Source organism: Glycine soja, chromosome 1 (genome assembly GCF_004193775.1).
Source record: "Glycine soja cultivar W05 chromosome 1, ASM419377v2, whole genome shotgun sequence".
NCBI lineage: Eukaryota > Viridiplantae > Streptophyta > Magnoliopsida > Fabales > Fabaceae > Glycine > Glycine soja.
This window is the reverse complement of record NC_041002.1, coordinates 39,978,106-39,992,657: the sequence shown is the minus strand read 5'-3', so window position 1 is coordinate 39,992,657 and position 14,552 is coordinate 39,978,106. Positions and strand designations below refer to the sequence as shown.

Sequence of the window (14,552 nt, the reverse complement as noted above, 5' to 3'; positions counted from 1 at the left end):
TATGCGGGCGGGCCTTATAGGAGACGGACCGGCCCACTTATTCACCCCTATTTAAAACATGTATCATCCGAAATCATTTTAAAATCACATATTACTTAACATATCTAGATACACATTATGTCATTCCTAATTAATAATAAGCATTATTTTCAATAATCTTAAATTAAATGAAAACAAAAACAAACAATTTTTTTAAGAAACTAAGAAAACATATCCACTCTAAATTCATTACTTTCTTTTCTTTTATCTTATATGCAAATCTTATCATCAATTCAAAATTTTAGAATTTCCACACTGTCATTTTTTATTTCTCTCCTCTAAACAAAGCATACATAAATAGGTACCAAGTCAACCAAGCATGCCTAATTTCGCGATCCTAAACTAAACCTAAGTTTGGGCCAACCAAGCTGAACCGGTGAAGTTGGGAGGGAACTAAACACAAAACACTAACCCGCGACACCCCCAAACGAGAGGACCAAAACCCAACACATTATTCCGTTACACACAAACAAAACATCAAAACCTTTTTCAACAACCTCAAAACCAAAACACAAACACACTATCTCTGCTTCTCCACTCCCCCCCCCCCAACATGGCCGTCGTTGGCGTCCTCGCGCTGCAAGGATCTTTCAACGAACACATAGCTGGCACGTTCATCTTTCCCTTCTTACTCTTATTTTTCTCATTTTAAGTTTTTGCTTCTCACCCTCCATTCACTTTTTCAACAACCCTTTTGTTTTGTTTTGTTTTTTTTTTTTTTTTTTGTGGCAGCACTTAGAAGGTTAGGAGTGAAAGGTGTGGAGATTCGAAAGCCGGAGCAGCTTAACACAATTAGTTCCCTCATAATCCCTGGTGGAGAAAGCACCACTATGGCTAAGCTCGCCGAGTATCACAACTTGGTCGCTTTCTTTACCTCTTTTGTTTTTATTTTTATGTCTTTGTTTGGTAACACCGTAATTAGGGCTGGGACTCCGAGATATCTCCACAAGCTTCGGCCCTTTCGGCCGGCTATCAACTAATCCTCCGTCTAGAGCTTAATCACATTTAAAAGTTCCTCAACCCTTTCCAAGGATGTATTCTATGAGAATCGAACTCATTCCTTTCCCACAAACTCAGCATGTGTTATCAACTGAGCTATATCCATTGAGTTTTGATGTCTATTCATATATGTGTTCTCATTTTTAATGAAATATTGTATTGGCAACTTTTTATGTCTCTGTTGTAACTACTAACGTGGTTGCGTAAGCTGAGAATATTTAGCTTTTTTCAGAGGAATGTTAAAAGGTTTATTTTAGCTTGAGTATGTGGATTAGAGTTTGTTTGGTTGTGTTTTTAAGTTAAGTAAGAAGAATAAGATAGAAACTGGACTATCCGGCCATATATAACAAGTGCCCATGTATTTCAGACTTAGTGCTTGAGGGGGATGTGGACTGTACAGCCAGACTGATTGAGTTATACAAAGTAAAATTCGAGTCCCTAAGGATCAAGGTTTCAAAAAATGATCCGCGGCTGTGATTTGGGCCGCAACATCAAGGTATTTTAACTGTTCGCGACCGCAATTGGGACTGCATTGGCCGGATTTATCCGTGATTTGTTGCGATATCAACAAATGCAACAAAACCACAAGGCGGCCGATATTTAAAACCTTGCTAAGGATGGCCAAGACAATAAAAAACTTTATGCCATGGACCGTTTAATTGGGCTGACAAAACCCACAATTTGAAGGACTTAGCCCCAATACTAGGTTAGAGCTTTCTAAGACATGAGTTGAGTGCAATAAGCACTACGTAGTACGTACACACATGGAAGCAGCGCGATATGTACCATCCCTGATAAATGGCAGGAAACGGTTATCAGAGCCATTAGAGGACACATGACATAAATAGGCGTGATACGTACCTCTATTATGCCTAGGTCACACATATTAGAGCTTGCTGAGGTCTCTTGAGTCTCTTTGGCTTTAGGATTCCTCATGGTGTGTTGTTTTGGCACTTTTTTTATTTAAATTTTGTTTTCTATAGTTGGTATGAGTCATATTTACCAAGTACTTGTATGCAGTTTGTGTAGGTAGGTGGTTCGTGACTCTTTACATTATTATTACAAGATTTACTTTAAAGAGAATCTAGTATCTTATATGTGGTATGGTGCATTCAGTATGGTACATAGGTTTATTGAGAGAATTTTGTAACTATGGTATGAGTATAGGTGAGAGAGAGAGGAGAATGATGGAAAGGGAACCGGTTTTTTGGGATTCTGTGTGATTGTGGCTTTGAATGAGTGAATTTTGAGTAATGCTTTGAACTTTACACATTCTTAACATAATAATCTTATGCTCGTGGAACCAAGTGATGATTTTGGTATTGGAGATTTATGTTGGATGTTATGATTTTCAGTTTCCTGCTTTACGAGAGTTTGTACAAATGGGAAAGCCTGTTTGGGGAACCTGTGCAGGGCTTATATTCTTGGCAAATAAAGCTATGGGTGGGTTGTTTCTTTCTTCTCCTTTCTTCCCTTGTGTTGAATTTTAGACAATATCAGCTATCTTATTCTTAATTTTTTTTCTCACTTGAAAAATTAGATAATAGTTTAAAAATTTTAAATGACAAACATCATTTCAGGACAGAAGACTGGTGGACAATATTTGGTTGGTGGACTTGATTGTACAGTGCATAGAAATTTCTTTGGCAGCCAGGTAAATGCATGTGCTATGCATTTTAAGCTATACTATAATCTATTAAACAAACTGTTGACAACCATGACAACCCAAATGTACAACGAAGCCTAGTTAATTGTTGGAGATGAAAATTTCAGCTTAGAATTCTTTTTGTGTGTGTGGACGTAAAGGGGAAGGGTCATTCTTAAATGGCGCCAATGGAGAAATATTGGGGGCTCTACTGTCATTGTCACTAACTCGGCCATAAGGGATACTAATCAAATTCCTAGAGAAGCTTTTAAACTCTCTTCCTTTCCTCTTCTACCTGCTTCCTTCTTGGGTCAAGTTTCTTATTATCTTTAAGCATCAAAACTAACTAATGTACCCTAGTGTCCGAAGGCTCCTCACTATGCAAAGGTGTGGCTGAGGGTCATTGTATGCAACTTTATATGCAAAGAGGTTGCTTCCGGATGCAAACCTATGATCTTTAAGCATCAAAATCTAAAATAATTGCAAATATTCAGGGTTTTTGCATGTTTATTTTGCCAAAACAAAATTCTCTTGTTTTAATACATTTAGCATTCGTTCCATTATAACTGATAATATTTATGGATTTCTATGCATGTAAATATAATATATGATACACAAAGCTACATGAAATTAGTGAAGGGAATAATATGCTTGGTTTGAAGAACAAATATTTTTGTGCACTTTGATAATTTGGATAACATTTAACTAAAATACATACTTATTTAGATTCAAAGCTTTGAGGCAGAGCTTTCAGTGCCAGAGCTCGTCTCCAAAGAAGGAGGTCCTGAAACATTTCGTGGAATTTTTATTCGTGCCCCTGCAATTCTTGAAGCAGGGCCAGAAGTTCAAGTGCTGGCTGATTATCTTGTACCTTCTAGCAGATTGTTGAGTTCCGATTCCTCTATTGAAGACAAAATGGTCAGTTAATAGCATATCTGTCTATAGAAAGCTTTCAGCTTGCCTTGTTATGAATATAAGATCAAAAGAGTGCTATGTATGTGATTTTCTAACTTGTCTCCTTTTTGAGTAAATTGGAAATTTGTCAGACTCATATTTTAGAGTGTGATCATTTGTCAATTCTAGTTTTAGGTTGTTAGTGGTATTCCAGATCTATTAGAATTTAAAAGGTTAATGTATGATGAATGTTTATGAAAACATGCAAGAATGGACAACATCAAAATGCAAGAATGTGTTATATTTGGACTTTCATTTGGTGATGTAACTGATGTTATTGGTATGATAAGATCCAACTTAGAAGGGGGAATATCAGGTGTAAATTCTGTCTATGAAGCTGAGGATTGAATTTGAATTTAAAGCTTGTGGGGAACAGAGAGGAGGGGGGGGGGGGGGGGGGGGGTCTCTGGTACATATTCAAGCTCTGTGCTAAATTGTTTCCAAGTTTAATTTGGTTCAGTGGGATTCTAGAGTTTCATTTGAGCAAATCTAAGTTTCTGAATAGGAAATAAATGATAAGTATAGCAATATTCAGTTCTTATTAGCTAAGGACTCTGTTATTCAATGATTCTCCACTCTTTGGAAATTTCTTTCTTGTTTATATGCTTATTCTCTTTGGAACGGTTTCCTATTTTTTTGTGAAAACTGCACATAATAATATTACCTTATAGGATATTTAATTTGTTACCCAATATGTTTGACTTCATCTTCATATACCCAATGAAGTATGAACTACTGATATACCGTATTATTAGGTTTAGTTGCGAATATTAACATGGATTGCTGATTGGCCATAGCCTTTCGGCTTTCAACATTGTATGTTAAGGTTAATCCATATTTTTAGCATAAAAAAAAAAAAAAAAAAAAACTAATGCCATTGCTATCGTAAACTGGTAGCTGAGTCACATGCTCATACTAGCAGCACAAGGTGACTATAGTTTTGAATTTTAGGGTTGAAGTGTAAAGAAGTCCTAGAAAAGAAACTGTCTTCGCCAGACGTAGTATCATACTACTGATAGTATTTGCTGTGGTTGTGTTGCTTTCATGGAAATGTTCCTCGGATGATTATCAATTCCCTTAATGAAGAATTAGCAATCTCTGTTTTTCCCTATGTAGTTTTTTATTTCTTAATCTTACAACAATGGATTTGGAGATGCACCTTAATTTTACTGTATATGCGTTTTTAGTTAGACCAACCACAATTACATGACGATGACCATACTACCGTTTAACTTATTTGCTTAAGAGGCCTTTTATGTTTATTGCTGGTGATTTAGGAAGCAATCTTGTAATGTAATGGTTCCAAAACCACTCAGCAGTTACTTCTACTAAATGTTTCCTGCTAGAACCCAACAACTCTAATTTTCCTAAAAGTAGTTTTGACACTAACACTGCCTTCCAATTGCCACTGAAAATTAATCAACTTTACCACAATTTCTTGGTCTTTTCCCCCCATTAATTACCTCATTTCATATTAGTTTTGGATATGGCAGGAGAATGCTGAGGAAGAAAGTAAAGTTATAGTTGCTGTGAGACAAGGGAACATATTAGCGACTGCTTTCCATCCTGAATTGACAGCTGATACTCGATGGTAGATACAAGTTGCTTTTGGCATTTGAATTTTACAATTTTATATGATATCGAGTTATTAACTTATAATCATTTAATTTTTCAGGCATAGTTATTTCGTAAAAATGTCAAATGAAATTGGAGAAGAGGCCTCTTCAAGTAGCCTTGTTCCTGCACAAGTCAGTACAAGTCAATACCAACAGCCCCGGAATGACCTTCCTATCTTTCAATAGGATCAGAATACTCACCAAGCATTTCTTGAACAATTGTGGATGGTTTTTTACTATGTTTATTTTCTTGAATATGATATCATATAATTGTTGGATCTTAGAATATATAGCTAGATATTTATTATTCTTTTTTCTTTTCGGACAAACAGTATTACATTATAGATTTTGATGTTTTCTATTGTATAGTCATCTATCTGTCAAATATTAGCTAATAGCTATTAGCTACCTTTGTCATTCCGTCAGTTTCTCTAGAATCCAAACTCTGATTTGTTCAGGTTATGAAATTTGAATATCAACTAGTTTTTATTTTCTTGTTCTTCAGGCCATGTAACGTAAACTAGGAAAAAATGTGGTTTTTAGGGTATTTACTAGTTTATGGTCCTTATAAAGTTAAAATGGATTCAGTGGAGACACATTTTGTCACATTCGTACATTCAACACATTTATAATTGTTAGATTATTGAGATTTGGAATGTGTTTCAAGTTGAGATAAAATGAGTCATTCGACCTTTATTTAACAGTTTTGAATTATTGAATAATGGAGAATGCAGAAAATCCAGATCTAAGACCTGGCAATTGGATGGCTCTTGAAATCTCCCGTTACAAGGCTGTTTGGCAGTTGAATCTTTGAAGGAAAGTGAGAGTAATTTTTGTATTGAATATTTTTAATTTAGGAAATTTTATTTTTAAAATAAAATCATAAGTTATTTTGAATTTAATATTTTTTCTTTTTTTTCATAATCTCATTCCCAAACAGCAAACGCATCTTAAAAAAAAAAAAAAAAACTTTTCCTCTTTTGCCTACCATCGAAGTGTTACTATTTTATCAGAAGAAACGTCTGACGATGAAAGTTTCTCCTTTGATATATTTAATGGCACCATCTGTAGTTTATTAGAAAATTTTGTTTCTACCTTTCTTGATAAGTACTGTCATGTTCAACATTACGAAAATTGCAAAATAATTTAATGAAAACCATCAAAACACTAGCACAAAAACCTCATTAATTATGACAACCAATTCAATCAACATCTAAATGAGGGATTGTTTGGACATTAGCAGGGTCGGCAGCGAATGGACAGGAGTTTTAGTAAACGAGGAAAATTTGAATATATATATATATATATATATATATATATATATATATATATATATATATATATAATTGTTTTAGTAGAGTTGATATTTTAATTGGTAAGATTTGAGTTTGAGGTAAACAATATATAAAATACTTCATTTGTTTGAATACCAAAAAAAAATTATGTGCTCCTACCATCAAAAACTTCTATCTATAATAGCCTAGAATTTCCATAAAAAAGTAATGAGTAATAGAAGAAATTTAATTACTATTTTACCCTCAATTAAATACAACAAATTTGTTGTCAGGGTAAAAAATTTTATACATATAATTGCTTTACTTTTTTTATGTTTTTTCTACTCATCCAAATAATACACCCATTTTTTTACTTATCCAAATAAATACATATGATTCTTTTTATTTCTATATATCCAAATAATACACCCTTTTTTTACCATATTTTTCTTTTATTTCTTTTTTCTTCTTTGTTTATCATATCGTCCATCCAAACAAAATGCTAGGACTAGTTTTGAATATTTAAAAGTAATAAAATTTTGTTAAAAAATATTATAGTTTTATATTTTCACAGTAATATATATTTCAAATAAAGCTAACTATTTTTTAGATGTTTAAAATTAATCTTAAAACCTGATGTTAAATTTCCCATAACCAGATATCAAGTCACATTTGAATAACTTCTTAGTTCTTATTTATATTTTTATAAATTTTATAGGTCTTTTAGTTTATAAAGAAAAATTAGGAAATTACTTCCAGCCCCTCTCATTTGCTTCCTATACCTGTTCTGGAATGTAAAATTGCTTCCTACACCAGTTCTAGAATGTAAAATTACATCCGGATTAAGCGTTCCGGAAGCTTAAAAGAGGTACAAGAAGCAACGTTGGAGGTGCAGGAAACAACTGCCGAAAAATTGTCACTCCTTTCTCTTAAGTTTTAACTCTTCTGTAATAACAGAGATAGAAGCAAGCGCTGCACTAGGTCATTTGGCTACAAGGCACAAAGGGAATGTCATGTTTGCTTAAAACAATGGTTATATTTTTTTCTCAACTTTCTGAAAGACTTGTTTCATGATTCCACTCACTCATGTATTATTAACAATTTGATAAACTCATTAGGGTCGGCTTAATAGCGAGAGGGTTGAAATAAATGCACAAAGACTTAGATTCGATACTTATTCCCACCAATGTACACCAAAAAAGATATGCTAAAACAAATATAAATGACCATGAGTCAATCAACTATAGAAGTGCGACAACAAATAGACTAGTCATTCCAATTCTGAAAACATTTGCTCCTAGTACTGCTGGACAACCGCAATGAGATGAAGACGATAATAAGTTTCTTGTGTATGCAATGAAAGGTTGATCAGAAAATGATAATTCCATTTATACTAAAAATTATAATTTTGCCAATGCATTGATCAGAAAGAAATTATATTACTTAAAGCAACCCATTTAAGGCTACAATGCACAAAAAGTGATTCAGGTACGATAGCTAAGTGAGGGAAGCTCAAGTAGTTGGCAATATATCGTACCAACAAAGAAGACATTCTTTTCTACCAGCACAAACATAAAAAGTAGCCTAGTATGCACAGTCAGAATATATAATAGCCTCCCTCATAAACAAAATATCATAACCAAGGTTTTGGACATCAATCTCAGTCATCATCTTCATCGTCCTCTTCCTCCTCATCATCCTCGTCCTCTTGGTGGTCCTCCTGTACAAAAAGGGAAAAATGAGCTCAAAAAGTAAGAAAAAAACAGAAGGGAATAGCTTTAAGCTTTTATCATCAAAACAATACAAGTTTTGCTTAAAAATTAAAAAACAAGCAGCACGCATTTATGCCTCTTTAAACTAAGGAACCCAACATCTCAATTTATTGGGAAGCTAAAGCATTGTAGAGGCCTTAGTGTAAAAATCAAAAGGTACAATCCATGTTTGAAAATCTCTATTCTACAAACTTCTCTTGATGAGTCGAAAGGGTTAATAATAACTACTAAAACTAACGTACCCCATTGCCGAAAGGCTTCTCACTATGCGAAGGTATGAGTCAAAAGGGTTAATAACTACCATTATAATTAAATTCATTACATTTACTTCTTGACAAGAACTTTATATCTCATATTTACCCTCTATTCTAGAACTAAACTCTTGAAACTAAAGCAACTCCACACGCAGCAATTATACATAATATTTACTCAATATTCAAGGAAGCACAGAGAATATATTCTAAGTAACTTAATTAACATAGAATGAGGAAAGAAGACTACCTCTCCACTGGCATCATCTTCATCATTCACTTCAGATTTGGACTTGTCTGATTCATCATCATCTGCAGAGCTTGCCTGGCAACATCATAGAAAATAAAGTATATAAACACAAGACAATCAAAGGTGCCACACACAACAGAACAACTGGCACAGGTTTCTGACCTGCTTTTTCTCATAAGCTTTGATAAGTTTTTCATACTCAGCTTTCCTTTTTGCAGCCTTGGCTTCATATGGAGCTTTCTCCTTTACATTTCAAAGAGAGGAGTCAAAATTAATTAAAAAATTAATCCCTTCTTCAATAGAATGGGTTCATTTGGTACATATATATAGATATACTGAATTCAATTGAAGCAACTTTGCTTACAAATGACAAACTATATCTACCTAAAATGAATTTATACTGAAAACATCTAAAAACACAATGAAAAATAGTAAATTAATTTAAAAGAGAACAAAAATGTGCCATAATTTATCACAATTGCAAAGCTTACAGCACTGGACAGGGATTTCCATTTCTCTCCTCCAGCTTTTCCAACCTTCAATGAAAGAGTGCAGCAAACAATTTAGATGCATATTCAAAAAGGGCATGTCGTCATTGAAGATGAAGCAATTTAACATGTAACTTACAACTGATACAGCCTTCACGAGAGGATTCTCAGCCTTAAAGGTCTTCCTGAACTCCTCACTATCACAGAGAACGAAATAAGTCATACCATTTTTCCAAGGGAGAGATATAAAGGAAAGAGCAAAGAAGATACAAACAGGAACACGAAGAAAGCACTCGGTGGTCTTTTAGGCTTGTTGGGGTCTTTCTTGGCCTTCTTCTCCTTCTTTGGTGCTCTGCTTTTCTCAGGCTTACCAGAAGCCTTCCGCTTTCCAACCTTTCTGAAAACAATAGAGATATATGTTCCATCACTATACTATTTCCTGTAACAGCTGGATGCACCATCAAGTATGTATGATAAGATATTAATATAATGTTTCAATATAAAAAAAATGCACTGGAAAGCCAACGCCCTGATGAACAAGGAGATACAAAGTTATATAAAAAATCAAAATGCATCAACTAATTTCACTTAAGTGTAATGATACAAGAACTAACCGGTCATCAACAGGCTTCAGTGATTCTTTTGAGGGCCTCGCTGCTCCCTTGCCCTTTGCAGTCTTCATTGTTTAAGTTCCTGTCTGAAGACAATCCACAGCAATCAAAACAAAGGAATTAGAAAATTCCAATAAAAGAGGACAAAAGACAGATAGAACTTCAAGAAGTTAAACAGAAAAATTAGCTCAATACAAAAAACAGGATCCCCACTAAAATTAGGGTATAATAAATGCACCATATGGTGTTTAACTGATGCTGACCAAATGTTACATATTTACCTAGCAATCCAGCTTATAGAAATTGATAAGTTTGAGACTTTGTAGCAACAGCATAATTCTCTCTCACACACATACACACAAACTATGGGGTTAACTACTACTGATCTCACAAATAACAACAAGGCCTTATCCCAGTAGGTGAACTCGGCTACATGAATCTTATGATGTCATTTAGCACGGTTAAAAACTAAAGTTTCAGAAATCTTATGGTGTTAAGGTTAACTGATGCTTGACCAAATGTTACATATCTACCAAGGAAACCACCTTGTAGAAATTCACATTTTTGACATTTTGTAGCACCAGAATAATTCACACATTAAGTTGATTTTTTCATCAAAATTCAGAAATCAAAATACAGTGTAAATTATCAAAATTATGATATAACAATATACAAAAAGAAGCGCATAGAAACTCCCCGAGTCATATGTATCCTTCCCCTTGACATGCTTTGAGGCCACCGTAAACAAATTCAAATTAATAGAGAGAGAGAGAGAACAAAATTGAAAAGCATGAAAACATCAAAAACTATGCAAATTTCTCCTCCTAAATCACCCTTTAATTTTTAACTCCTCAATAATCATAAACCACAAAAAAAAGTAAAAAAACAAAAATCAAACTTTGAATTTTTCTCATCTTCCAAATAGAAATTGAAGCAAAGAAATTCAACCCCCTAAAGAAAATAAAATAAAAAGGGGATATTTTTAAGAACAGGAATACCTTAGAAAGGGAAAAAAGAGGAACAGAGGAACTTACACGCGAAACAGAACAAAACAGAGAACAGAGAATCAAAGCTAAGAGACAGTACCACTAGCAAAAGCAGAGAGAGAGGCTGTTGGAAACTAAAGAAGAGGGTACGACCCAATAGAGAGCGAAACGGATCAAAGCAACCGGATCTACCTGTTGACTTTTGGAGACTTTGGTACCTTGCCTCCACACGACTCAACCCGATAATTGGCTTTCACCGGCCACACCCAGTTGCAACTCGACAACGATATTATGCTTATTTTAAATATATTTAATGACTGTTATTGCTTTTCAATAATTACCAGCTAAATGATTTTTTGTAAGCTGCGACGTGATTATTTTATATCGACCGAAAATTTGTTATCAAAGAGCACGAAGGTGTTGGTGTTAAATTAGGGCCAGATAACCACGATATTTGATGGGAGAGTAGGTGGGTTACACTAGATAATATTCCCGGGGGAAAATTATTCTACTTATATAAAATTTTGATTCTAACATTTAATTAGTGTAATTATATAATTAAAATGATCTAATCTAAAATGATATTAAATTGTTCTCACTTTTGTTTTATTAAAGAAAAATATATATAAAAACCTCAGATAGTAGTTAAAATCTAATATGGATATAATAAATGATATAATGTGATTCAAAGAGAGAAAGAGACAAATGAAATATATCTGTTCAAAATAATAAAAATAATAAGATATTCAAATATCATTATTATTTTATTAAAAAGTGATAAACATCAATAAGTCGTTAATTTAATGAAAATCAACCGATCAACTTGATGAAAAAAACTTAGTTAAAGTATAAATCCTACTAAAACTAGTTAGTCAAATTATCTAACGAATATTAGTTATTAGCAAATTTGGTAAATATTTTCCACAAATAACGTGTTAAAAATGTTATAATCAACTATATTTTACTTATTTTGTAATAAGTGAATATGAAAACTTAAAAATGTTATAATAATTTTTTTTTACATAATCCGCTTACCTAGAATAAAATAATATGATCTTAATTGAATTGGTTCAAATTTACTTGGAAAAAAATGGCTTAATTATAAAATCTGTCCCTTTATTTTGTTTATTTCACCAAATCGGTCTCCCTATTTTTAATTCACTATTTAAATCTCCCTATATTTTAAAATTTACTATCTTATCTTAGTCTCATAGCTGAATTGTTGACGGTTAAATTTTAAACGTTAATTAGACTAGAAAATTGTCTAATATTTTTGTAAGAAATAAGAACTTAAAAAAATGTTTGAAGAAAGACTAGAACTATAATCTTTGGAGAGAATAACACTCTTTTACCGTTATACCCACATGACTATTTAGATATTTAGTGTAAAATATAGTATTAATATAAGTTTATATGTGAAAATAGTTCACAATTTCAACTTTATTCTTTTTTAATTTATTATATTTTTATAATCTTATATATTATCTTTTAAAATATAATATATAAGATTAAATTCTATTTTCGTATAAATTAAAATATGTATACTTATATAAACTTTATTTTTATTTTATATATTATATTTTTATAATCTCATGTATTTTTACCACATTATTTGAAACTTATTTTATACAGTAAATATATAATATAAATTTTATCTATCTATATTTTTTATATAAATTATAATTTTATAAAATGATATTATTTTATTATCTTTTAAAATATTTATATATGTAATTTAATGACAGTATTTTTTTACTTATATTAAGATATTATTATTTATCATAATATTTGTTTTTTTATTTATATTTAAATTTATTTAATAGTTACGTAATTTTTTTTAAAAGAATTAAATTATATAGTAAAGATATGTAATTAAATAAAATGATGGTGTTTTCTATTTTTAAAATTTTATGTATGTGATTTATTGAAATTATTTTTTTATCTATATTACAACAAAATAACATGAATATCTTAATATAGATAAAAAAATATTATCACTAAATCACAAGTATTATTTTAAAAGAAAAATATAATATATAAAATAAAAATAAAACTTATATAAATATACATATTCTAATTTATGTGGAAATAAAATTTAATGTTACATATTATATTTTAAAAGATAATATATAAGATTATAAAAATATAATAAATTAAAAAAGAATAAAATTTGAATTTTGAATTAGTTTTCCATAAAAGTTATATTAATATTATATTTTACACCAAATATTCAAATGAACACATGTGTCTAGTTATAAAGAATTTTTTTTTTTACTTCAAAGACCATGATTTTAGTCTCCCTTCAAGCATTTTTTAACTTCTTATTTTTTATGAAAATATTGATAAATCTTTTAATCTAGTCAACGTTTAAAATTTAATCGTCAAAGGTTAAATTCAGCTCTAGGACTAAGAGTGAATTTTAAAATATAGGGGAACTCAAATAGTGAATTAAAAAATAGGATAATCAATTTAATGAAATAGATAAAATATAGGGACTTATTTTGTAATTAATTAGACTAAATCAAAATATTGAATGTCAAGTCACCAAACGATTACTTATGGCGATATAGGGTGTACTAATAACGTGTAAGTTTAGGAGAGATGACACATCATCTAGAGTGATGGTCATCTCCCTTATTGGAAGATGGAAGGAGATGGAGTTCTTATGCCATTTTTAAAATAAAAAAAAAAAAACAGCATGGTTGTGTTTGTTGTGCAATAGTGTGTTTATATGAAAGACTTACCTTTGGCTTTTAAGGTAAGTGTAAGATCATCCATCCATGATTGACCACTTTCAAATTCTTGTAGGTTAATCTTTCTTATAGCATAGGGCAATATGGTTTGCATAGGATCTCAACATAGACTCGTCCAATAGCCCATGTCTCAACAACAGGCACCTAAGGCTTAATAAGCTTAAGCATAACAACTATCATTTGTGGTGCGTCAACTAGCATTGTCACTTCCATTGCTTTTGCGACTTGTTCTCTTTCTACTATTTTTTTGTAAACTAAAGTAGTGGGAAGTTCTTGCACAACTTTAAATGTACCTACATCAGTGTCTCTCCTATGAGAGTCTTTGTGAGGACTCTCAAATCATCTATGGTGATGTGATCCTGACTAGGAGCGAATCGCTTGATACAGGCTGTAGAGTTTGTTTGGATGACGCCACTTCCGATGAAGGAAGATAAGTTAGGATAGACGTCACTTGCGGTGAAGGAAGATAAGTCAGGGTAGACGCCACAAGGATTACCTTGATAAGTCTGATATTGGTTCAACAAGGAACCCAGAGAGAAGCTCTCACCAAATTTTATCAAATGTCAAAAGTTTTTTTTATTGAAAATAAAAAACAATACTTATAGTGTATCTGAAAAAAAAGATAAAAATAGGCATGGACCTTCTAAACAGTTTGGGTCATAATTACAATAAATAAAAATTATAACTAAAAACATATTTAACTTGGGCCTTTAAATTAGTTTGAGCATTCAGCAACAATTAATAGTCTTGATAGTGTCTCTGCCTCTAGGCCTTCATCCTTCTCCACTTGGGCCTTCGTCCTTCTTCACTTGAGCCTTTAGCATGTATTTGGCCAGTTTCAGGATTCTCATCATTCCCTCCTTCTTGGAAAACATTTGCCCTCAAATGTCCAAGATCATCACCGGGTTCAAGTA

General features: G+C 32.0%; 2 protein-coding genes across 7 annotated transcripts; one reads left to right on the top strand and one right to left on the bottom strand.

Moving 5' to 3' along the window:
* The first annotated feature begins 413 nt into the window (after positions 1–413).
* Positions 414–5,757, top strand: LOC114415849 (probable pyridoxal 5'-phosphate synthase subunit PDX2). 2 transcript variants are annotated; one of them, XM_028380711.1, is made up of 7 exons: positions 414–647; positions 772–899; positions 2,394–2,481; positions 2,619–2,692; positions 3,410–3,601; positions 5,116–5,228; positions 5,313–5,757. In XM_028380711.1, the coding sequence occupies exons 1-7, from the start codon at positions 593–595 to the stop codon at positions 5,437–5,439; spliced, it is 777 nt and encodes a 258-aa protein (XP_028236512.1). In that variant the 5' UTR covers positions 414–592; the 3' UTR covers positions 5,440–5,757. The 2 variants fall into 2 exon arrangements, with proteins under 2 accessions (XP_028236512.1, XP_028236519.1); XM_028380718.1 differs by having other exon boundaries at positions 438–647; positions 5,131–5,228.
* A 2,170-nt stretch (positions 5,758–7,927) lies between these two features.
* Positions 7,928–11,148, bottom strand: LOC114415817 (high mobility group B protein 1-like). Of its 5 annotated transcripts, none has more exons than XM_028380707.1 (8): positions 11,078–11,148; positions 9,903–9,985; positions 9,563–9,685; positions 9,428–9,485; positions 9,292–9,336; positions 8,963–9,043; positions 8,801–8,875; positions 7,928–8,247 (listed from the first exon to the last, which is right to left on the bottom strand). In XM_028380707.1, exons 2-8 carry the CDS (start codon positions 9,968–9,970, stop codon positions 8,188–8,190), a joined length of 510 nt encoding a protein of 169 aa, XP_028236508.1. In that variant the 5' UTR covers positions 9,971–9,985; positions 11,078–11,148; the 3' UTR covers positions 7,928–8,187. The 5 variants fall into 5 exon arrangements, with proteins under 5 accessions (XP_028236508.1, XP_028236497.1, XP_028236481.1 ...); XM_028380696.1 differs by having other exon boundaries at positions 10,986–11,122; XM_028380680.1 differs by lacking the exon at positions 11,078–11,148 and adding an exon at positions 10,934–11,066.
* Between the last annotated feature and the right edge of the window lie 3,404 nt (positions 11,149–14,552).